Genomic DNA, 24599 nt, shown 5'->3' on the forward strand with positions numbered 1-24599 from the left:
ATTATGCTCACAATAAAACCCACTCTGCTGTCAAGTTCTTTCTTTGAAGAAAAGCAAATAAAATTTGTGGTGTCATTCTCAGCCTACACACACACACACACGCACACACACACACACACACACACACACACACACACACACACACACACACACACACACACACACACACACACACACACACAATTACTCAGCTGTCAAATTTGCTTCCTGCAGTAAGGAAGTGAGCTTGCTTCCTTATACAAAACATCCTTGCACCTTTGCCGCATAACTACATACAGTCCACATATACACACACCAACACATACTAAGGCACTAATTAATGCACACAGTCTAAACCACAAAGCACTCTAATGCAAACACTTCTAATTTTGCAGTGAAACACAGCGTAGTAAGTTTTAGTTCTCCTCCTTAACTGTCTCACTAATCAACACTTGGAACTTCCACCAGTTTCATTTGCACATTGATGCAAACACACAGCAGCCATGAAACCACACTGTAAGTGAAACTTACAGCAGGTTGACTGCAGTCAGCCATTTGTCACAGTGAAACTCCAAGTCATAGAATCGAAAGTGCAAACCAGTGATTATTCTCGCTGATCACTTGAGACCAACTGGTTCACTGTCTGAGCTGGAGAGTTCTCAGATCACATTTATTAATTAATATATATATAATATGAAAGTGGCTAACTACACACAAGAAAGTTGATTTCTTGGAGATAAGAAGAGACAGCTAACTTGGAGTGGACTTCACTCTTGGCATTGACTGTTGTTGACTTTCTGTGAGATGGAGAGTTCTCAGATCTCTCGGTTCACACTCATTGATGAAAATATATGTTACACTGTTAAAAGTGTGAACGTGGCTGGAGTGGGAATCCGTTATCTGCCCGGCAGTCTCCCTATTTTCCGGGCCAAACTACACTTATCTTCAGATTTAAGGTTGATCCTTACTACAAATCTGAAAGTTTTAATTTTTTCTGAACAGTTGCAATACATAAGACTGGAACTGAGACAGCTAACTTGGCATTGATTTTTAATTATTTTCTTGTATAAAACCAAAAATGTGGGTTGTAGCTTCAAACAAACCTTTTGACGAGGTCATAATGGTTTAGTCCGATCTTTTCAGGTAAATTAATAAGCACTGACATTTGTTTTCATGAGAAAATAAGACCACTACTATATTTTTTCTTTACTAACTCTGTGGATTTCCAACTTGTTTCCAAAAATTCATTCAGAGTTTGTTGAGGGAACCGATAAAAATGTAGGATTTCTTCAGGAATGTGACCTTTCGTTTTCGTAGACAGCTAATAACAAAAAATGCTCAGTACTGGAAGTAAATAGACTTTTGCACTGAAGATCCAGCAGCCCTGGAACCCTCAAACTTGCAGAGTTGGCCAGTCGCTCCAAAAACCTAAATTTCACGATTTTATAACTTTGCAGAGGGACATGAAGTCTACACAAATAAAGGCTGATATACACCAATAAGCCCTACTCTGAAAACCTGACGTAGATGTAACACTGTCTGCGAAGCTGGATTTAAGAAATCAGTGCTCGAATTCGAAGTTTGAAACACATGTTTAGTGCCATCTTCTGTCAGCACTGACCATGGTGTCACATGGCTGGTTGGGACTGTCCACTTTCAATCTCTGCCTCTTTTGCAGGAAGTGGCTCCTCATGTTCAGTTAGCTGCACTCACAGGGGAAAATCCAGCTGTTAGCCATAATGTTTGGGTTTGTAAAGCACTTTATAAAAAAGAACAGGGTGGAGGAGAGCCTGCTTGAGCCAGGTGACAGTTTGTTCACCAGACTGGCACAATCAACTGATATGATCAGCACTATTTAATGCAATAAAATAATCTTAATCTTCCCAGGGACATGCAGACAGTTTACAACATAACAGCCCACTACATGCACAAATATAACTGTTTCTTTCCAAAGCACATCTGCAGGGAAAGTAGGTTGATGTGTGTGGAGGTGGGAAAAAAGGTGAGGATGCTGATGGATCTTAGGAATTCCAATCATCTTCAGTAAGAAATTGTTATATTTTGGTGTGATAGGCATGTAGTAAACTGTTTGGTCATGTTGGGAAAAAAGAGAATATCTTATTGCATAAAATATAAGGATGCAGAAAACGTGTGCTGAACAGTGACAAAGACACCTTGGTTGCAGGTTATCGGAGTGCTAAGAAATGCATATTAGTAGCAATTCAGGAGTTTGTCCAAAATGAGATAAATTTGTCATTTCATGTCATTTCCTCAGAAACACTTATTCTTTTATTTTAAATAAGACCAAGAAAGTTGTGGCAAAATGATGACAGCCCTGTGCGGTTAATACAAGAAAAATAATTACGGTGCTCTGTTATCAAAGTCGAAATGAAATCAGCAAGTTTTATTTCCTGTGTTTATGATTTAAGAACATATGAAAAAAGAAATTTGCCAGGATAATGTTTCCAAGTTCCCCATTTTCCATTTGTGAAACGTGTAAAAAAAAGGGTTCCCAAATGAAAAAAACCCCAATATACTATTTGTTGTTTTTTGCCCAACAAACATGGTTTTTTTCTCATCCGGGAAAAGATTGGGGGAAGAAAAGCTTTATTTGTTTGATGCAAAAAACTCTAATTAAATATGATATACATTTTGGCCACAGGGCAATAAAGTGCACTGTGTTTAAAGTGCTTTCAGGCAAAAAAGATTTCATGTCTTTTGTTTTAATGACTTTTAATTTCTTAATAAACTCTTAAATGCAATGCACAAACACTATATGTTTTGTGTTATTTACCTTTGCAGTGATGTCTTTCTTGTTGCTAAAAGTGAGTTTGGTTTATGTAGAGAGAGTTTTTTCCCCTGCATGTTTTGTGACACTGACTACGGAGTTAACTAATGTAAATTGTTCTCTGAATCACTACAGATGGTAATTAACTTTAGTGACTCGCATTTGTGTGACTAATCTTTAGATTCTGTTGATTTAAACTGTGTCCAGTGGTTTGCAGTTGCTTTTGTGGAAGAAGACGTCATTATTGACGTCACGCTCTTAATTAGTTTCAGATCAATAATGCTGAGCTGAAAGAAAGCCGAAACAATAAAATGCTTTTACTCCAAATTGAGGTAGTGATGCACCTTAGCCTCTTGTGGCCTTAAATAGGAATTGAAAAAAGGAACATGTTTTTCATCCATTTGTTGTCACATAAAGAAGATTACTGGAAAATGGCCCAGCTTGACACATGACAAATAATAAAGGAGCTAAAACCCTGGTAAATGTGTTTCTTTTGACGGTAGAAAGAGAGAGAGAGAAAACATGGCTATTTTTTTCCACTCACTTCTGACTTCTGTGCCGCAGTTTAGAGGGACTGGTCTCAAGCAGAGAGATACTCTGACTAATTGTAAAAGCCTTGCACTTTCAGCTGGGGTGTTTTGATGTCGAATTCAGTCACATGTGCAGCATCAAGCACATCTCCGATGGTGTTTGCGAATGAACCCCTCGATCATTATAAATAAACCCTTAATATTTCCTTCAGTTTTTTTATTCTGTCAAAGAGGCAAAAGAATTCTTTGACAGGCTTCATATTAAATCTGTTAAGGGTCAAGCTTTTCCTTCATGCCCTGTGGTCTTTCACTCCCAAAGAAGCAGGGAAGATGCAAGCCAGGCTGCCGTCCAACACAACAAGCCTTTTCACTGTACATATATATTGTGTGTGTGTGTATATATATATATATATATATATATATATATATATATATATATAAAATACAAGTTTATAAGAGCTGTAGTCTTCTATTCAATGAAAAGGAAAAAATACTCTACTCCAAGTAAAGGGAAAAAAGAAATCTCACCCATGGGGAGCGATAACATCACTGGCTTCCATGTAGTTCTATTTGTTAAAGGAATTAAAAATGTCACTGAAATGTGTTGCATGCACTTTAAATGGGATTAATGAGAATTCTGTTAAAAACATGTTGTTCAGAAAAGATTACATTTTAAGGGTTTCTTCTTGTCTCAAACAATAACATGGCAACAAATAAAAGATCAATCATCCTTTAAGAATATAGAACTGTTTTCTATATGATGTGTATGCTGTCAATAATAAGTAAACAAGTTAAGGTTCTGGCGTCAGGTTTCAAAACCTGTAAAACTTATTTGGCTCTGTGCAGTCAGATGTGAGGAGAAGCTCACATGTTTCTGCTCCTGTAATGAAAACTCCAGTGAAATAATTTCAAACCTGTTATAAGCGAAAACAAATCTATACTCAGGACTCCGTGCTGATCCTTGGGCAGCTAGAAGTACACAGACTGACTCACTTTTGGGGTATATTTTATTTAGTGCCATATTTTATATAGAAAATCAAATCTAAAAGGCTTATTTATGAGATTTCAGCCAATATTAAGGAATCTTAAGGCAAGTAACAACTTTACTACTAAAACATTTATATATCCTTCCAGTCACACCTTTGGAAAACACGATCAAATTAAGTTCTGACTAAATTATTTTACCCCCTCCAAAACATCACTTCTTGAGAGCTAATATTCTGAAAGTCAACTTCTGCAATATCTGATCAAATCCGTTTGTTTACTGTGAGTGAAGCATTGCAGGTGTTCAGAATCAACTTTTCTGCTCTGCTTGCTTCTTTTCCAGCAATGACTCTGTGATCCCATTTAAAACGTAAATCACAATTAACAGCAGCACACCTTTTTATCGCCTTCATATCTAGAGGCCAAGCACTCTCAGTGCAAGAGTCCAATTGTATCTGCTCCATTTATTACTGTTATTTCAGTGCTTTCCCTGTTCCTGGCTTGATATGGAAACATCTTTGCTGTAGAATCTTCTGCCTTATCAGCACCTATTGAACTGGTGAGAAGCACTTTGTTATGTAGTTGTTCACAAAATCACCTGTAACACCACTGGTTATTGAGACCAACCGATGAGCTGAAGGAACATTTTTAAACTTAAAGTTCAAACAGGGAGTTTGCTTTGATTTCACCTCTTTTGTTCTTATCTGTTTGATCTTCAAATCAGGAAACACACATTTAAAACTACATATGCTGCATTAAAGTGCTCTATACTGTATATTAGGTTCAAGGCTTCTCATTTCTCAGTGTCTCTGATCACTTCTTTATGTTGTGATTGTAGGTCTAGCGCACTTCCTGAAGCATTTCCTGCCAAACTGCATTAGAGTTTAAAAAAATGCTTCCCAACAGTGAATTGGGATTCTATCATGAATGAGAGGCAGAGATCCATCAAATAGATCTCTTATAAAGATATACCAGCTTCTTCTGGATGAGTCCCAGTATATGTTTGGGGCAGTCACTTGGGGAAAAAAAAGTATTTTATTAAAACGTAATAATCTAAAAAATAACCCATAGCAGAAATAATTTGTAATCATAGTTTTAACCAGGATGTGTCATTGACCAGTTGATCCAAAACCCCATTATGAAACCAAGAAAAAAATTGCGAAACCAACTACAATCTAAAACAGAGTGAAACCCACTAAAATAAAACCATGACCCTGACCAAGCAATCCTGACCTACCTTAAATCTTCCTGGTCATGATGCCTAAAATTTCAAGGTGCTTGAAATATTCCTCAGATTTTTGTCTACATTAGCATGATAGTATAAAGCAGCTGCTGCAGATTTTCACATCCATGCCACGTCCAAATGTGCACTATTGGATTGAGATCTGATGACTTTGGAGGCTATTTGAGTTACAGTGAACTCATTGTAATGCACAAGAAACCAATTTGAGATGATTTGAGCGTTGCATTATGGTATGTTATCCTGCTGGATTTAGCCATCAAAAGATGAACACTTTGTGGCCATAAAGGGACAGAAATGGTCAGCAACAATTCTAAGGTAGACTGTTGTGTTTAAGCAATATTCATTTGGTACTCAGGGGTAAAATATAAACCCAAAAAAATATTCCCCACCATTACACCACAATCAGCAGCCTGAATTGCTGATATATGTCAGGCTGGATCCTTGCTTTCAAGATGTTTGTGCCAAATTCTGACCCTACTGTCTGAATGTTGAAGCAGAAATCCATTCGACTTACCAGACCTGGCAAAGTTGTCCATCTTCTATTGTGAAATTTCCATCAAGGGTTAACATGTTGTGCATTAAGATGAGTTTTTCTGCATGGCTTGGTTGTAACAAGTAGTCATGTACTTCAGTTTTTGTTGCTTTCCTTATAGCTCAAAGCAGTCTGGCCATTCTCCTCTGACATCAGCCGGGCTGTTTACTGGGTAGTTCGCCTTTTTTTGGACCATTCCCTGCAAACTCTAGAGACGGTTGTGTGTGAAAATACCACTAGATAAGCAGTTTCCAAAATATGCAGACCTGTGTATTTGGAACCAACAACTTTGCCTTGTTGAAAGCAATTTAAATGCTGAGCATGTTGGCGTGCCCACAGTAAAGTTAAAGCATTCATCTTTATTTTTCATTAGATCGTTTTCAAGCTAAATATTTGTAGAAATATATTGGGTTGGCAAACCACAACCACATAGTGATTTCACCATTAGAGAATGCATCTCTGCAGACAGATGGAGAAAACCTGTAACCAGCAGATCATGAAATCTTAAACTGCCAATAGGATGCTGAAATCCAGAATGTAAAATCTCAGTTGGAGCACATTTTGGGTTTTGAGGATGTTTTGGTTAAACGCTTCTCATTTGTGCAGTTGCCAAATCACAGTGCTTGGAGCCTTTAAAAGCACGATACTGAGTCATTCGAAGATCTGAGAGATTCATCCCTTAGCATCAATTTTGCATTTAGGATTAATGAGAAATCCAAAGATATATTTAGGTTCACAAGGAGTTAAAGGCTGCTTTACATCAAAAACTAGCAAAGTGATGTCAGCGCTTTGGGCATGATGTTTTTTGGTTGGCACAACATAAAATCAGAACTGTTTTCCACACAAGTTGAAACATCAGAGAGGCTTTTGATTCAAAGCAAAGCAAAGCAAAGAGATTATAAGGGTCATTCGGGCAGGGGGAAATAAAAGCTTGAATATTTTTCACCGAAAAGATGAATGATTAAAAATGGCTTTATTAGGGCAATGGATAAAAAGCTTACAGAGTTCTCTTTGTCTGAACATCAATGTAAAGGTCACCATCAAAGAAAAGGTTTAGCAGTTGATACATTGCCATGTTCATTCTAAATCAAGTGAAAGAGTTGGCTCTCTTGCAACACAAGGGTCTATTTTGATCCAGTTCATTAAAGAAACGCTCCCTGAATCTTTAGTGTATTGAGATTTCTTTCTTTTCTTTTTTTTGTTGAAAATCATTGAATAGAAGATAACTCTTTACCCTGATGAGAAGAAGGAATGCAGAGCAGTACTTAAGCTGAAGAGCTTTGTGAAGCCATGATGTCTTGAGGAGAGACAAGGACAAAAAAACATTTGTCCACTGTCAAGGAAACTTGACAGTTAAAGTACTAGTTCTGCTATTAACTCTGATGAGACAAGAAAACAGACAAGAAAAAAGGCCAAAACCATTTTTAACTGTGGAAAGTAAGTGTGTAACTCAGGAGTGTAGCTGAACAACTCCTGTTTTTAACATTTTTCAGATCACTGGTTTGGTTTAATGGCTTGCAAATGTACTCTTTTGATTCTCCCAATATTTTCAACAAAAACATTAGCAAACAGGAATGTTAGGAAATGAATAAGCAGTGAAAAAAAAGCTTTACCAATGAAGCCAAATGTTTAAAATTAATCTGCAGCAGATGATGTGCAGAAGAACATGTGCAAAGATATCTTATACAGCAGCGATTCTGAATTGGAGTTATTTTTGCTGAGGTCAAGAGGTGCCCAAAATATTGTGGAAAAGTTCAGCAAACTCTAAACAATGTATCTAAATATATGTGTGTTTGAGATTGTGTTGAGTCGAGTCACTTTCAAAACTAGTTGGAGACCACAAAAAACAACATGGATACAAAAGGAAAAATGCAGAGTTTCTTGAATGAGCACTTCAACTCATCTTGCGGGGCTGTGTGTGTGAAAAAATGAGAGAAATACGTGAAGTGATTCATCTCAATCTATTGAAGATTTCCCGCATGCAAAAACACAAGTGAAAAGCTTTCATTTGATATGAATAGCCATTCATATGAGTGCACATCTCCAGAACCTGAAATAACCTGGATGAAAAAAAAAGCCATGACGAATTACATCCCTAAGTATAGCACAGAACACTGCAAGAGCAGCACTGTGGGAGAAGAGGAAGGTATCCGGAGAAGCAGGAAAGCAGGACAGTGCTGCGTTAAGTAAATTGGTTACAGAGCACAATGAGATCTCCTCTAACCAGTGTTGGAAGGAAGAAACTTTATCCACATCTGCTGAAGTCTCAGCTGGCCCGGCAGAGGCTCGGCTTTAACTGGATTAACAAGAAAAGCCAAGCTCAATAACTAATAGGCCTCTTCTTCTTCTCGCTTTACTCTCTTCCCCTCTATCCCCTTCCCTCTCCTTCTCTTTCTGTCTTGCCGTCTTCCTCTTCCTTTAAACCAAAGCAGAGAAAGATAATGCAGAACACTTTTATGCCTTCTACTGAATTAAACATGCCAGGAACAGCTTGTACTGGGTGCTAAAGCAGAAGCAAAGAGAGATGGAATATGAAAAAGGAGAATATATACAATTCCGCCCCTGCACAAGGGTCTCTGGAGGACTGCTGAACATTTCTTTACAATTAAAAAGATCTGTCGCAGATAGACTGCGCTGAAGAAAGCTAAACAGGACAGGCTTTTTTCACTAATTGGCCGGGTTGAAAAGGACTGTCAGTTGTTGTTGGGTGGAAGCTGCCAATCGCCAAGTGGAGAGGTGGCATAGTACTCAGAAAGACTCCTTAGAGACTTCCTACGCACCTCAAGCTTTCATTGTCAGAGCTGTAAATTCCATCTTGCCAATCTCTTATTCCTTTCACACACATTGCCATCTTTGTGCTGCAGCCAACCAATTGGGCTCCACAACCAACAAATCTGCCCATCTCTAATTCCAGGCTTGATGGTGAATAAATGACAGTGTTTCAAATGTTTCTGGTCTCAGGTGGTTTACAAAAAAAACCTGGAGATGTCTTCTCATCCTCTCTGCAGGAGCTGAGGTTTCAGTTGCTGTTCTGTCTCGTCTTTTCTGACTCTCAGTTTCTCTGATCTGAGAAGAAAAAGTCCTCCTTTCTCTCTCCTCACTCCAGGCCTATTTGGCATTCCCCAGGCGGAGCATTGAGCTACCACCCTCATTCTCGATCCTCCCCTCCCTTCGTTCCAGTCTCTTTCCCTCCGACAGAGCCAAGTGACCTGTTACAGTGTGCTTTGCTTAGCTTGTGTGTCGCACACACAGCAGCAAGGACGAGACTTTACAGGGGTTGCATTCAGGACCACAACCTCCCAGAGCACGCACCATGTGAGTCAGGGTGGCAAACAAAAGCTCAGAAGAGGACATTTGTAACAAGTATGGCCCCATTTCCAACTCACTGGAAAGGCCAAGAGTAGTCCGATTCACTTAATATAAAAAAGTCATATTAGCATATTTTTAAATCATATACAGTAAATCTGAAAACAGAATTTCGATGTGTGATTTTTTTTCTTCTTCTTGTTAAGTTTCTATAAGCAGATGTTCTTGAGGGACGCTACAAAACTTTTTGCATCCTGTATAAAATTTTGATGTGTATCTGGATGATGGAAAAGCACCTAGTATTGGAAGGTGCGAAATCAAACAGAATGCATTATTAGAACTGACATTTTTGGAGGTTGTCTGACTTGAACTGCGATTGCAAATCTTCCAGGTGAAAATGCAATGGTCTTTTCTCATTTCTTCATTTTGTTCCTGTTCGCCTGCCTTTTTTCCCCCTGCCTGTGTATTGTGCAGGTTCCAGAAATGAATCTTAAGAAGTGAGAAGGCTTACAGGAGAAGATGCCAGATAAGATGCACGGGTGTATCTTTTGTGAAAGTCTTTTTAACTGTGATGTATAAAAACAGGTGCAACATGGAGCTGGAAAACACAAACCATGTTTCTTTTGTTTTTGTAAGTTGTCTTATTTAACTGATATAAACCTTTAAAATGAAGCTAGTTTGTCCAGTTTCAATATATGCCAAATGCCTCAACTCGTCTCTCCTCTGGTCTCTTCCTTGTCTTCTTTGCTTGCATCTAAGGTGGCTAAGGTATGAAGAGAGGAGTTGAGGAAAGTAATTAAGCATGTTACCTAAGGATGTAATCTTGCCTCTTCCTGCAAGCTTAGGTTTGGTTAATAAGTCTGCACAAAAAGTGATTACTGTATAATTAAATGTCTTTCTAATGCACAATGTCCCTTGATCAGTAACAGTTTACAAAAGTGTCATTTTAGTCACATTTTCCTCACTTCTTTGCATGCACATGCAGTTAGAATCAAAACTGTTAGAATATGTTTAAATAAAAGGTCTAAATCCAGAGGTCTGTGGATTGAAAGCCATTATCCAGATACAAATCCCACATTAATGCCAGCTTTAAATGGGGCATTGTGCTGCATGGCAAGCAAAAGTATTACATGCTGTGTAAGCAGATGTAAAATGTGCAAAAGTATGAACTTAAAGGACACTGTTGTAACACATAGAGCGTACTGCTCCTTAAAATCGCAAAACCTGTGGGTCCTGTGGCCCGTCTGTTAAAGAGGCTAAATATCCAGAGCAGGTGCACTGCACTACATTGTGCTGTGAAATGTGCTGAGTTCTAAGAAAACCCTAAAATAGTTGTGAGAGTCTGATATTTATAGTCTAATAAGACAGCTCTGCTTAATTAATTACCAGTTTTTCCACAGGGAATTATCTCAGAAAGATTTTCTTTTATTGAAAATGGGTTGTGCAAAAACAAAAGTTATGAATGATGATGAGTTTTCTCACTAAGGGTGCATCCATGGTACAAGACTCCGGGACTAATTAGGCGCAAAGTTGTGATCACAGTCAACTGTTTAAAATTATGGCGCTGTGAGAACCCCTAAGAGAAAAGATGCGTCGAGGCATGCATTGGCCAAATTGAGGGTAAATATGCTGGAGGGGGATGAAAGCGAGTGCCTCCAAAAAAAGTTTCATTTTCAGGGTGAAAATCATTAACACATTATACAGTAAAAAAGGAGGAGGAGGGGCTTATTTTCACTTGGAAAATACAGAAATGCATTAAAAAAATATCTCTTAGTACTGAATAAGATACATTAGACGATACAGTGTATCTGAAGCATGACAATCAGAAAATGACTTTTTCATATTTTGGAGTTCCAGAGTTTAAAAGTAAGGACCTTGGAGCATGCATGCACCCGACGGAGTAGAAAATACACTTAAATACTTAAACCCAAACTTCTCTCCAGGGATACAATAAACAAGTCCTACTACATGTAGTACATGTGACAACCAAAAGAACACCATGGCTGCTTCTGAGATTAATTGGCAACTTGTCAAAACACACTGTGAGGCTTCATGAAATGTCTGCACTGAAATGCTTTGTAACATAGCAGATAGGACTGTCTCAATTACAGAACAACAGATTGCACAGCGCATAATGTTCAACAACAATCAACAACAAGGGACCTGCTCAGGACTTGGGTGGGAGTAGAGCTGATACAGTCTTCTTAAAAACACACGCACACATACACACACCAAAAAAAATCAATAAGGTTTTGACTTTTAAATATCTCTGCTTTCATTTCACAAACAAGTCCATGTTCAGATCTACAACCCACAGATATTCCATGTTGGGCAATAATGTCTTCGTTATTCATGACAAAATACTCTTACAAAGCACTTAGACATAAAAAATAATCATAATGAAATACGATAGATTTACAATGTAAATTTGAAAAATAACTTTCTATAAACGGTCCCCGCTCTAAATGTACTGACTGCTCCGTGATTAACTATAATCACATTCCTTAAAGATTCCCTTTTTTCATAAATATTTCTAAAATACTCTATAGTGTAAATGACTGTTAATACCAAACTGTTTTTCATTTCTGGATTTACTGACTGTACTCTCAGCTGCAAAACAAACACCACCCGAATCAAACACAGCACATCTATAGTAATCCAGTGCGTGTTTGTGATGTAGCACAGGGAGCTTGAAAAGCAGAAGATGTGCTCAGTTCAGCTGCTGAAGCATCTAGGCACCACTCCTCTATTACGCTTTAACTGTGTCCTTGTTGGCTGTCATTGCATCTCAAAAGACGTCTGTCTGAGCTGTAAGATTTCCCTGCCCAGATCTTCCAATTGTGCCATCGCAAGCAGTTTGGCATAATAAAGACAAGTGATTCAAGACTTAATTAAAAAAAACACACACATACACACAAAAGACCATTTGGATGTCTAACAATAAAAATATGAGCAGGAAAAACCTTTGAATCAATAAGGCAAAAATGTTCCAACAATATATGAGCTCAGTGTCAGTTTCCAATTCTTGTTATGTCTTAACAAATGTGTTGGAAAAAATCCATTCTACCAACAGTTCAGAGAAGTACCTTAATAAAACAAAGTCAAACAAAAATCATGAAAATATGTAACCTTTTCCAATGCATATTTGCACGTTCAAGAAATTCCCCGGCACTATTATCTTCCGGAAAAGTGAAACGTCTGCGCCCCGTCAACAGATGGGTCACTTATTTTAACCAGACATGTACCACTACCTGTACTTCTGCAGTGGACAAGAAACAAAGGCTTGAGAGTTTAGGATTTAATTTTGAATGTTTTCACATCCTCTCTTGAAATATATCTTGGACTGTGTCTTTCTGTCCAATCAGAGCTCCGAACACGGAATAATCCGCTACATGGCGTAAGAACATTCGGCGGGACATGGAAAATGAATACATGAAATACAGCAGCCCCCAACAAAGCCGGTGAATATTTTGCCTCATTGAATGCGACCCAGATAGGAATATAAATACAAGTTATCCCCTTCTCCCTGCACACAGTCATTGCGGCAGTCTAAGCCGCCCATTATGTAAATAAAGAAAGCCCAGAATGAGAGGGAGAGATGTAATGTGTGTGGGACAGAGTGAAAGGACAATATACAAATCGCTTAGAATTCATGTGGAACAGAACGAGATGGCGTGGATAGATAGATAGATAGAAAAGGGGGGAAATAAAGATGGCGATAACACGGAGAAAACTAAACTGGAAAGGGAAAAAGTTGAGTCGGAAACAAATAATCTTTTTTAAATTCATTAAATGAGTCATTACCGATCCAATGTGGAACTGTGTGAAACCCCCGAGTGTGTCGGTGCATCTTTTCCTTAGCGAGATCAACACCATTACACAACAGTAACAACAACAACTAGAACAACAACAACAACAATAACAACAACTGTGCTATCGTGAAACGGCGCCCAATATATAGATGATGCACATCATTAACACCACAGCCAGCCACACATTAGCACATACTGTTAAGTCTGTTATGTTACTCAGTTTGGTGGCTCTCGCTTCAGCGGCACCCATCAGGAAACCATGTGGTGTCGCGGGGTGCAGCGGGAACCCGGAGTCACAGTAAGCCCAAACAAAGTCGTCTCTGGGATTAACAGAAACAAGTTTGGCCTTTTCAAGTTTCGAAATGCCTCGAGTGAAGTCAGAAGAGCTGGCATCTCCATCGCGTCAGCAAGATCCACAGAAGCCTTTCGGACAGTTTAACACAGAGTTCAACGTGATGACGATTTTTATTTTCTTTTGAAGCAGAAAGGCGAGTTTTGGATAGTGGTGATTTTTTCTTAAGTGATTATGGTGCTTCAGATTTTGCTGATTACATTTTCTGGTAAGGTATAAAATACAAACAGTTTAGTCACTCAGCACATAATCACACAGCAAAGCTGAAGAAACAAGAACGTAGCAATAAGCAGCATTGTGTCAGAGTTACTGTAGCTTTTTTTGCTCTTGGCAGTATTTTTTTATTCCCGTGACACTGAATCCAATCTTCTCCATGACACAGTTAAACACAGTCACATATTCAGCCACAGTGCACTATTTCCACTGCAAGTCTTCCTTTATCAGCCTAACAACAACCTTTTATTATTTTTCGCTAAATCCACCTTTTATCAAAGTATACGGTCACTGTCAGGCTGAGAGGATATAACTGATGGCAGATCTTTAATCAGGTTGAATGATAAGCAGGCAGGTGTCTAGCTAATGGAGGTGATGCTGATTTGTTTAGAGGTGAAAGGGGCTGGCTCGGATGCACCACTTCCTCCACCACATCTCCTTTCCTTATCTTCAGCCTTTGCCGTTTCCATCCGTCCCCTTCTTCCTCAGACGTAAATGGCAGTCCGGGAAATAACAGAGCCGTCTCTCTGAGACTCCATGTCGTCGTCCAGGTACACATCCATTTCTTCGCCAGCGTGGCCTCGGTGGACGTGATAGGCTGGAGGCAGAATGTTTCCGCCTCCGCCCGCTCCTCCAAATCTGTCGTATCGCTCCTCTTCTTCCTCCATGCTGTCATCGAGGTCAAACTTCCTCCTCTCAGCTTCATCCATCTCACTGCTAAGAAGGATGTCATGGGCAGTAGGAGCGTTGCCGGTTGAGGCGTGGTGGAGATGATGATGGTGGTAGTCGTTGGCCTTTTCTGTTAGGGTTCCCGTGGCATCGCAGCCCTCCCGATACGTGTAGATGGGCCCGTTGTTGTTTGTGCCAGTCCCATTCTTGCTGCTGTTGTTACCGGAGTTGCTGAAGAGCAGACGGGCTTTGTTGCCATAGTCTCCGCCATTGCTTCCACCGCTGCCTGTTGCAATGGAGTCCCCACTGCTGGGGTACCCGCGCCTCTGCTGCCGGCGGCTGCGGGTCAGGAGGACGGCAATGAGCGCAACAACCAATAGCAGAGCCAGAAGGGAGCCGATCACTGCGCCTGCCACTACACCGGCACTGGATGGATCCTCCAAGGCTTCTGCAGAGGGGATGAAGGGGTTGGAAGGAGGGATGGAAAAATGGGTGGAGGAAAAGAAAAATGAAGGAAATGACGGCTGTTTTGGAGGAGGTATTGACAGTTCTTCTCTTATTGTGAGTGTGCTGTAGTGATAGGAGTAGTGTCTTCTTCTACGTGTGTTACAATCCTCTTACAAGTGTGTGGTAATGTTCTTCTCAGTGTAATCCCTTGGTGAGGGTGCAGTCAGTCATTGCTGGGATCAGGCTGAATGGCACTCATTCATTCTCTCCCAGAGGCTTGTTGTGCTGCATTTTTCAGACATTTTGCTCTATATGCATTTCAGTCCAGCTGCTGGCACTTCAGTTTTTGCTGCCCTTCCCCCCTTTGCCAGCTGGGGCAAAGCCTTTACTACTGAGATGATCCTTGGTTCTATACTTCATGTTGGTGTGAGCCAGGTTTGCCTCTCCACACGTTTCAGTTGAAGATTGAAACAAAAATGAGAGAAGGATTTAGAAAAAAAGCGGTTTATTTCGAGTATTGTGCCGACTTTGCCGCAGGTTAGAGGTTTAGAGCCAGCAGAGTCACACAGACAGACACACAGAGACAGATACACAGGACAGACAGGCAGAGGAGTTACTTGGAAAGGGTTAAATAAGAGCACAGTCATTACTGTTAAGTGCCACAATGCTTAATCCCTTCTATATTTACCCTCTCTTTCTTTCCTACTCTCAATTAAAACCCCTCCTTATTCCTTTCCTTCCTGCTTATCATCCCATCCTCTGCTTGAACCGCGTCCTTCGTCTGCCTCCCTTATTGGTCAGCTAGTCAAACCACAGGGAGAGCGATCGCCCGCTGTCAACCCAGGACCAAATCCAGATCTCACTGATCAGCAGCACACGAAGGTAAAAGGTTCACACTGTGGAGCAAGACTCCTACCAGGACATGTTTAAAAGGATTCTATGTAGGAGTATGAGAGAGAGAAAAATGGGTAGGATTTGTACGGAAAGATTCACGCTGGGCTAAAAAGTGGAGAGAGAGAAAGTCTCAAACCAGGAAAGGAGAAGTGTTGAGTATTAGTGCAAAACTGCACAAGGCCAGCTAATATGATTCTCTTTTCTTTTATAATTTCTTGTCTGCGAATCACATTCAGATATTTCTTTGGGGTGCAGCAAGGGCAGCGAAACGTGGAACAGCAGGGGAATCTGAGCCCCTTCCTGTTTTATGCAAATAACAGCAATGTACTGCCAGCACTCCTGGCAAACACAGCAGTGAATGCCAATCAAACAATCTGAGGTTGGCTGAAATGATCATTGTGTGGGGTTACATGCCAGGGCAGCGCCACTGAGGCAGTGACGTTCTTTTTTCTTTCAGTGAAATCACATTGGACATCAAATAATGATGTGTATGGAGCTAGCGAGCAGGAGTTCTGCTAACAAAACCAGTGGGGGGATGTCACTATAAGTGAGCCTGGATAGAGAGCCTGTGATTCATACAAATTGTTCATTCTGATGGTGTAGGAGAAAAAAGAGTGGAGATAAAAGCAGAGAGGAATTGAGCAAGAGGAGAGAAAAAGGACTAGGAAGAGTGTTTGGGAGAGAGACAGAGAAGAGCAGACAAGAGGGGAAGGGAGATAAAAGGAGAGGTCTCAGTTTGATTTCAAACACACTTGCTCTGGTCTCACATGGGGATGCATTAGGGTTATGCCAGGGTGAGACAGACGGGTTGGGCGAATGAGGCGGGGCTCTAGGGACAGGATATGATGTCTAAATTAGGGGACAGTGTCTGGTAATATCCAATTGAAGTGACAGAAGGCATTAAGGATGATGAATCCAACTTTCCCTGTCCTAGTTTCCTCTCTCTTTGCAAACTTACAGATTGGCATGGAAACACAACATGTGGGCCAAAGTGTTATTTATATTTATTGTGCCATTTATATTTTAAGCATTAGTGGCATTTATCAAGTGCCTGAGTGAGAGACAGCTGAATAATGGCCTTTTGTGGAAGGTCTTTGGTGGCTGCCGTCCTTCTGTTAATCAAGTGCTTAAAAATCTATTATTCTGTATAGGCTATAAAGAACAATGCTCCTACAAAGGCCCATTAGAGCTGGCATGTTCATTTTTCATTAAGTCTGAGGTCACATGCAGGAGCAGCGTGATTATCTTTCCAATTTTCTCTCGAAGTCCATAGCTAAGGGGTGGTGGCTGATATTTAAATAGCAATGATCTCGCGGATGGGAACTTTGTTGCTTGTTTGACAGCCGGATGCCAGTCGTCTTGTTCTTTTTTGCCCTTTTCAGACAGGATATGTAAAACTGCTGGCTTCATCAATCTGTTAAAGCGGTGACATTCTGTCATTCGGACATAAATCATGTTGATGTTTTGCACTTCATTCAGCACTTGTACTCGCTATTAAGCGTTGTCAGCAGCGACTCTGGTAAAGTGTAGCCACACTTTTGAATGTTTAATTCTCTTGAAAGCTGTCACTTGAGCCTGTGCATGTGTGCGCTGAAGAGATGAGTTGCCCTGATCCTTGTATGCAAGACAGAGATCGCTCTTCTTGATTTGGAACTGGGAAAATGCATCACAATGCACGTGACCATGCCTTAATTTTATTTGGTGAGATAATGTGCTATTATTTGCTTGTTGTGCTTGTTAGTGGCATTCTCCAGTAAAATAAGCAATTCCCTAGTCACGGTGTTTGTTCAGACGTGTGTAAATGTAGAGAGCGATATGTAAATTTTACTATGCGGGGCTGCTTTTACAGAAAACGAACAGCTCATTAAGACATGAAGCCAACACACATAATTTTGCTGTCAGATTAATGAAAAGGACTAAATGTCTGAAAGGTCATTTTGAGTAGGGGAACAGGTTCAACTTAATGAACACACTTAAAACCAGCTGTCGGTGAACCACGGGGAATTTTTGGCAGGGAAAGCCAAGCAACATTTCTTTTTTTAGAGGTTAATATATAATTATATATTATACATTTTACAATTTTTTATATATTCTTTTGTAAATTTCTCTGTGGCTTTCTCAAATGCACATTGTAAAACAAAAGCATAAACTTATGCTCACTGCACGAGTGTTTTACCAAAAAAAAATCATAGCATTAAATCAAAGCAATGAAAAAACAGGGTTTGTTTGACTTAAAAATGGGATGGACTGTGTTAAAAAACCTTGTAGGAGATGATTAATCTTCAGACAGAACCAAAGGGCGGCCCACAGACCTGTATGAAAATCACCATGCAGGTTTTTAAACTCCCATTTTCAAGCTGTGAGTTTGTCATTTTGGCCTTTGCCGTCTTGGTTGTTGTCACATGATGAGCAAGCAGTGGATCACTCACTGACTAACCAAGGAAATGATCATCAGATAAGATAAGATAAGTGTTTGGGATGACAAAGTAATAAGGAATGTGTTTAGTGATAGAGGAAGTGAAGTGGGAAGCACAGAGATCCCTTTAGACATATTTTGGACCTCTGGTTGCAGCTGCGGTGAATCTGACTTCATGTTAGCTTAGTTAGACATGAAGATCCCTACCACACATGAGTCCTGAAATTACTATGAGGTGGAGAGGAAACGACCAGATGATTAATGTGACTGGATCTCGACACAATACTGTACGTTTTTCTTCAAAAAGTCAAGTTTTGATTCCTCGATGGACAAGTTTTATACATGGACTTTTTAACTTACTATCAGATTTAACTTTTTGTTGCTATAACATAGCACATTTATGCTGGACAGAGCATGGTAAATTGGTAGAAGTGACAGGTGAATCACTAGGATAAGTACATTTGATTTCATAAAGACACCAGGATAGTGAATGGCTTATAAAAATGGTAGAAGTGTATTTATCTTTAATGTTCATTTATCAGATTTAGTGTTTCTCCAGGCACTGTCTGAAATCATTTTGCATGATCTGAAACACTAATGGATCCCATCAGCTCTGACAAAAAACGTGCCAGATGTATGATCAACATGACTGTCAAATTCTTGTCAACTGCCTTATGAGATGCTTTAGTAAACACTTCTCTGCAAGCATATTTCCTCCCAAAAAAGTGGAAAATAGCAAAGACCGTTAGCTAGAAAATAGGCCATGCTTGTCATCCTTATTTCTCATCAACAGAGGCAGCCTGCCTGCATTAAGAAGCACAGTGATAAATGTCATAGAGAGAGGCAGGGGGGCTTATATCAGTCTCTGTATTAGTGTCATGTACATGGAGGAGATTAAGGAAGGGGGAGAGTAAAGGAAAGAGAGAGAGAAAACCATGAAAACTACCCATTGCTACTCAGTTACACTCACTGCAGTAGGGATAATCTAAATGAGAAGATTTAGGATGTGAGGAGGCAAGGTGGAAAGAGTTAGAAGGGCTGAGCGAGAGAGACAAACAGAGGGAGGGGGGGAAATGGTGTAAGGCGTATGAAAGTAGTAGAAACTTAATAACCTTTCATGAATCTCCTTCACCACACCTCTCCTTCCTTTCTCCTTGTTTTGATTCTCAGAACTGAAGGCTCCACTCATACAGCACGAGCCAGAGGCCATCACTGTTGAAGCTCCACAGCAAGGAGTGATTCTAATTAAAAGCAGCTTTTGGTCAAGGACATGTAAAAGCGCATCCATGAATATACCCCAAAAACCCTAACAGCCTCCCAAAAAAGGCAAAACAAAAATGAGCAAAACCATTGTCAGTGACAGAGCATCTGTCTGACATTTAGTTTTTTCCACTAAGTGATTCCTGCTGAATTGTGGGAAATGTTGATGCAAGTTGATGAAGAATTTGAAGAAATTCACATATGACTAAATTCAGATTACAAAAAGTCAAATGGGTACCCAGATTAGGACCACATACAGAAGTACCAGCTTTTTATTTTTCTGAATTCTTTAAACAATCAAACAGAGTTCCTCTGCTCTCATAGAGTTGCTCACACTTTCTGATGATCTTTTAATCATGTGCATTTGATTAGCAGCACTTGGTTGCTATCAGGAATCAGTAAGGGTGTATTTAGTTTTTGCAGAGATCTACGGTGGCCCTGAGAGGCCAAACGGACTGCAACTTAAGAAAACACCAGCAATAAGAAAAACACTCCAAAAGCACACAAAAAACAAAAAGCACAAGGGAAGTGTTTCTGGGGAGACAATAACCCGGCGGACCGGTTGCAGGAACCAAAATATGCTAGGTAAGTGTGTTTTAATCTCATGATTCATATAATACTGATGACGGTTTTTCTGGTTAATAGTCAGGCTAACACACTTACCTCTCATCTTTTCTTTCCTCACAAAACCGATAGATCCTCCACTTCTTTCAAGTGTCTCCCAGCGCAATTCTTAGCATATTTTGGTTCCTGCAACTGGTCCGTTGGTGCTTTTGGAAATCTGTTTTTTCCTGTTTCTGTTTTCCTTCTTCCTATTTCCATTTTCGTTTTTCCTGTTTCCGTTGTGTTTTGTGTGCTTTTGCAGCATTTTTCTTATTGCTGGTGTTTTCTTAAGTTGCAGTCCGTTTTGGCCTTTCAGGGCCACCGTAGAGATCCTTTGAAAAACTAAATCTTTTACATGACTGCAGTAATTATTTTATCTGTAGACCATTATATGTCTAGAAAATGTAACTCCTACCCAAGTGATATAAACTTTAGATGGTTGAGAAGGTCCAAAAATGCAAGTAATTGCAATGTTAAGGGAAAGTTCACCAGCTCTCCGGAGCTCAGCTGGAGCATTTTCTGCAAGACTGCTTCCAAGTTTATCAGAGATAATGCAGAATATATAAAGTGCCTGCTGAATAAATAAGGCGATCTTTAACCTTTGTTAAACAAATCTTGGCAAAAAAAATGTAAATGACTTCAAACAACCCAATAAACTGTAGTTAGTGGTTTATAAGGTTACGCTGAAGGCCTGCATAAAACATGGAAACATCACTCTGCTACTAAGTGAAAAGTGGTAAGTGTTCTACACTTTTATAGGGCCTCTTAGCCTTAGCTTAGTACTGCAAAACACTTTTCAGTGTCTTTCTCTCTGACCCATTCACACACCATCACGCCCATTAACCGTCGGCTTTCCCGGAGCAATTTGAATGCAGTCAGATAAGATGAAGGATCTACCAAATGACCATCTTTAGCAACAAAAAGGCCTCTGTGTTTACCCACGATATCCTCTTTTTAAAAACATTTTTTAAACTTTTACTTGAATAGCTGAATGTTAAAAAAGGCAGTATCAACGTAGAAGATGGAAGGTGGAAGAAACTGTCCACTCAGAGGAAAATGTTCAAGAATGCAGAGAACTCCACGCTGGGTCCAAAACCTCAGAGCCCTCTTCCTGTGGGGCAACAGTGCTAATCACTGAGTGGGTATCGCCAGTCTGGTTGTCACTTTATTTTTCCAAATTAAAACACGTCCCAAAGGCAAACATCAGGAAGCTCCACTTTATAATAAGTTAATGAAAACCTTCTTGTGCTTTAAACACACTTAACTTTTGGTTTATTTTTATTCCCAGAAGAAATTGTAAACACGAGTTTTAGTCAGTTTCTAAACCAAGTCACCGATAAATTATTTTAATTGAAACTAGGTGACCTTCAAACCGTGTTTTGTTGTGCTTTATGAAATTAGTCATGAACAAACAACCCGCGGTTTACTTGTGATTTACTCATGTATAAGCAGTCTGGGAGGCACAAGCTCACAATCATGGCAGAAGTGAGCGGAGGTGGAAGAGGTGAGGGAGACGCTAAATGTTATCATGCTTGGATAATGAGGCCCAGAGGCAGCACGGACTGGAAATCACAGACGTACTGTAGGAAGAGATTTTTAATGTAACCTTTACCACTGACGCAGCAAGCTGAAGGTAAACACTGCTGACTAGGACAAAGGGAAACTTTTAAAGATTGCTCCTGGGATTTGATTGTAAAATTTGGGCAAGTCGACTGGTTAAAATTAAGCATGATTAAAGAGACACACAAGGGTCTGCATGAAGGACTTTTATCAACAATGGCATCTAGCTGACTCTCATCAGCAGTTACTCATGGATGGCAACGCAAACCAACTGAGTTCTTATGAATACGATTACGGCAAACTATACATAGGTGTTTATGTAGCACATACGCAAACCTGATTTACGAGGTTTTTACACTTTAATTGGAAGGCTTGTATAAGTTTACACAGGTAAAACATAGCCAAGTATTTTTTATCTCTCTTATTGTCTGCTTTATACAAACAATCATATAAACATGCACATATAGTGCCCATATATATATATATATATATATATATATATATATATATATATATATATATATATATATATATATATATATATATATATATATATATATATATATATATATATAATATTCTGTAACTCTGAAACTTCTGTCGGTGCTGTGCTTTTTGGAAATCGAATTTCCCAGAGGAACCCACCCGAGGGATTAATAAAGTTCTATCTATCTATCTATCTATCTATCTATCTATCTATCTATCTATCTATCTATCTATCTATCTATCTATCTATCTATCTAATGACCTAGTTTATGCAAACGGCATCTGACTCGTCACGCTTCTGGTCATTTCCTTAAGCATTTCGGTATCACTGTAATTACTTTGTCTCATAATTATCCATTTATTCTGGGGTGCTCTTGTGTTACTTCCTGAAAAACCATCACCTTCGAGAAAAAACTTCATCTGACAGTGCGGATTTGAATTTCTCTAGCTGCAACTGCTTCAAACAACCTTTCTTTTCTGAATGAATCAGTGAAGGACTTGACTGATTTCGCACACCACGCTTCAAATTCAGACTCACAACAGACATTTTTTTTTTTTCAAACTGGAGTTTTGTTTTGCAGTGCATCCCTGTGATATATTAAAATCTACTGATGTATAGTGCTAATTCACAGCAACAGTCATTTCGAAAACGCTTTATAGTGTAAGGTAAAGATCCCAAAATGAAAGAGAGAACACCAACAATCAGACGACCCTTTATGAGACCACCAGCGTATCCAGGCTCAAGGAGGGGCAGCCATCTGTTGTGACTGGTTCGGGGTGAGGGGAGAGAGGGGAGAAAAGAGGAGTACAGAGAGATCAAGGGCAAAACACAAACTGTGGGAGAGAGGTGAGGGAGAAAGGATTGCTCCCTAAGCAGCCTGAGCCTACAGAAGCATACCTAAGGGATAGTTCAGGGTCACCTGATCCAGCCCTAACTATAAGCTTTATCACAAGGGAAAGTGCAGAGGGTGTCCGTCTCCTGAATCCAAATCGAGAGTTGGTTTCACACGACAGGAGACTGATAGCTGAAAGCTCTGCTTCCCATTGTACTTCTGGAAATTAGGAACCACAAATAAACCTACAGTCTAAGAGAAGCAACCTATCTGGATACTATAACACTATGAGGTCTTTTTGATATTATAGTGTCTGATCATTCAGGACTCTACACGAGGAGAAGAATTTTAAATTCAATTACTGAATTATTAGTATTTTACAGGGAGCCAATAGCCAAGAGAAGATAATATAATGAAATATAATTTCGCTTTGCTGTCTAGTCATCTCAGCTAATGCTCAGAAGTGAGAGTGCTATAAAAAAATCCCCTAAATTTCAAACTATTCTCTTTAATATTATCTGATTTGTATGGAGCACAAATTGTGTCAGGAATAAATTAGAGTTTAACCTGGGTCCACGAAGAGTAGTTTGTGCACTAGAATTAATAACACATTCAGAAAATAATAAGTGGTTCCCTGAAGTTAGTAATTGTAGCGTGTAATAATTAACTGAACATTAAATTCGAACACTTTAAACTGCGTTTAAGTGTCTTTGAAGGCCACACATTATTATTTATTAACTAAAGCTCTTAGGGTTTCTCCTTAAGTTACCGGAGTCATCACAACAACCTCTAACTTAATTAGTACTGTTACAGTGACTGCGTAATACTCTCAAAGCATACTTTTACTTTTGCAGACAAAGCTAAAAGGTACACAAGTTTAATGTTACACAATTCTTTATAGTTTAGAAGGACAATCCTTTAGTGTCTCACTGGGAAATACATGACATTAAGAAAGTAGTAGTGCCATGTTTAATGGGGCTTTGAGTTCACTTTTATGTCACAGTTTGTGCGCTAATCATTGAAGTTTAATGAAAAACATCCAGGTTGTCTTTTATCGTCCACCCACTGTACACAAACACACCGATACATCCAAACACCATCAGTCACACACATACACATATGTATACTCTATCAGTGATGAATGCTCTTCATTTCTCTCCCAATCACTCATACATAGAGACAGTAGCACACACATACACATTCACAAATGCACAACCCTCACCAGCAGCTATTAGCAATGAGATACTAAAAGCCTTCAGTGTGTTTCTGTGTCATATCTTGAACTCAGCTGCAGTGGTTGCACACCACACTACACCACACACGCACACACAGACTTTGCTTAATTACCATTGATGACATAGACTTGCACAGATGCAGACGCACATAACGACACAGAGCTACACTATCTATTCAATTACCCTCATATTATTCCCGAGCTTCACGCATACACACACAGACGGGTCCTGTACGCACACAGGCATGCATTCGCGCACATATTTCTTTTGCCCTGCAACCAAAGTCTTACACAAATCCAACTACCGGTGTTTCCATGACGATCTCAATCATTTTCTCATGCAACCCCTTGATGCTGTAGTGAGGGAGGAAATTTCCTTCCTAAATCATCTTCAATTCTGTCTCTTCATCATGGATTCTAGCTGGTGCTTTTCATCTCTGCCTCTCTCTCCCCTCACT

At 39.6% G+C, this 24599-nt stretch overlaps 1 protein-coding gene across 3 annotated transcripts in view; it reads right to left on the reverse strand.

The window, feature by feature from the left end:
* Positions 1-24599, reverse strand: part of LOC308384228 (poliovirus receptor-like) — a 355455-nt gene that overhangs the window by 150121 nt on the left and 180735 nt on the right. Inside the window, exon 7 of one of the 3 annotated variants that reach the window (XM_080862684.1) lies at positions 7052-14856. The exons of the other annotated variants lie outside the window; for them this stretch is intronic. Within the exon in view, the coding sequence (XP_080718810.1) occupies positions 14225-14856 (632 nt within the window). The 3' untranslated portion in view covers positions 7052-14224. Of the gene's footprint in view, positions 1-7051; positions 14857-24599 lie in introns of those variants that run through there. 3 annotated transcript variants of the gene reach the window in all.

The sequence above is a fragment of the Rhamphochromis sp. 'chilingali' genome (assembly GCF_963969265.1).
Source record: "Rhamphochromis sp. 'chilingali' genome assembly, chromosome: 17".
NCBI classification, from domain to species: Eukaryota; Metazoa; Chordata; class Actinopteri; order Cichliformes; family Cichlidae; genus Rhamphochromis; species Rhamphochromis sp. 'chilingali'.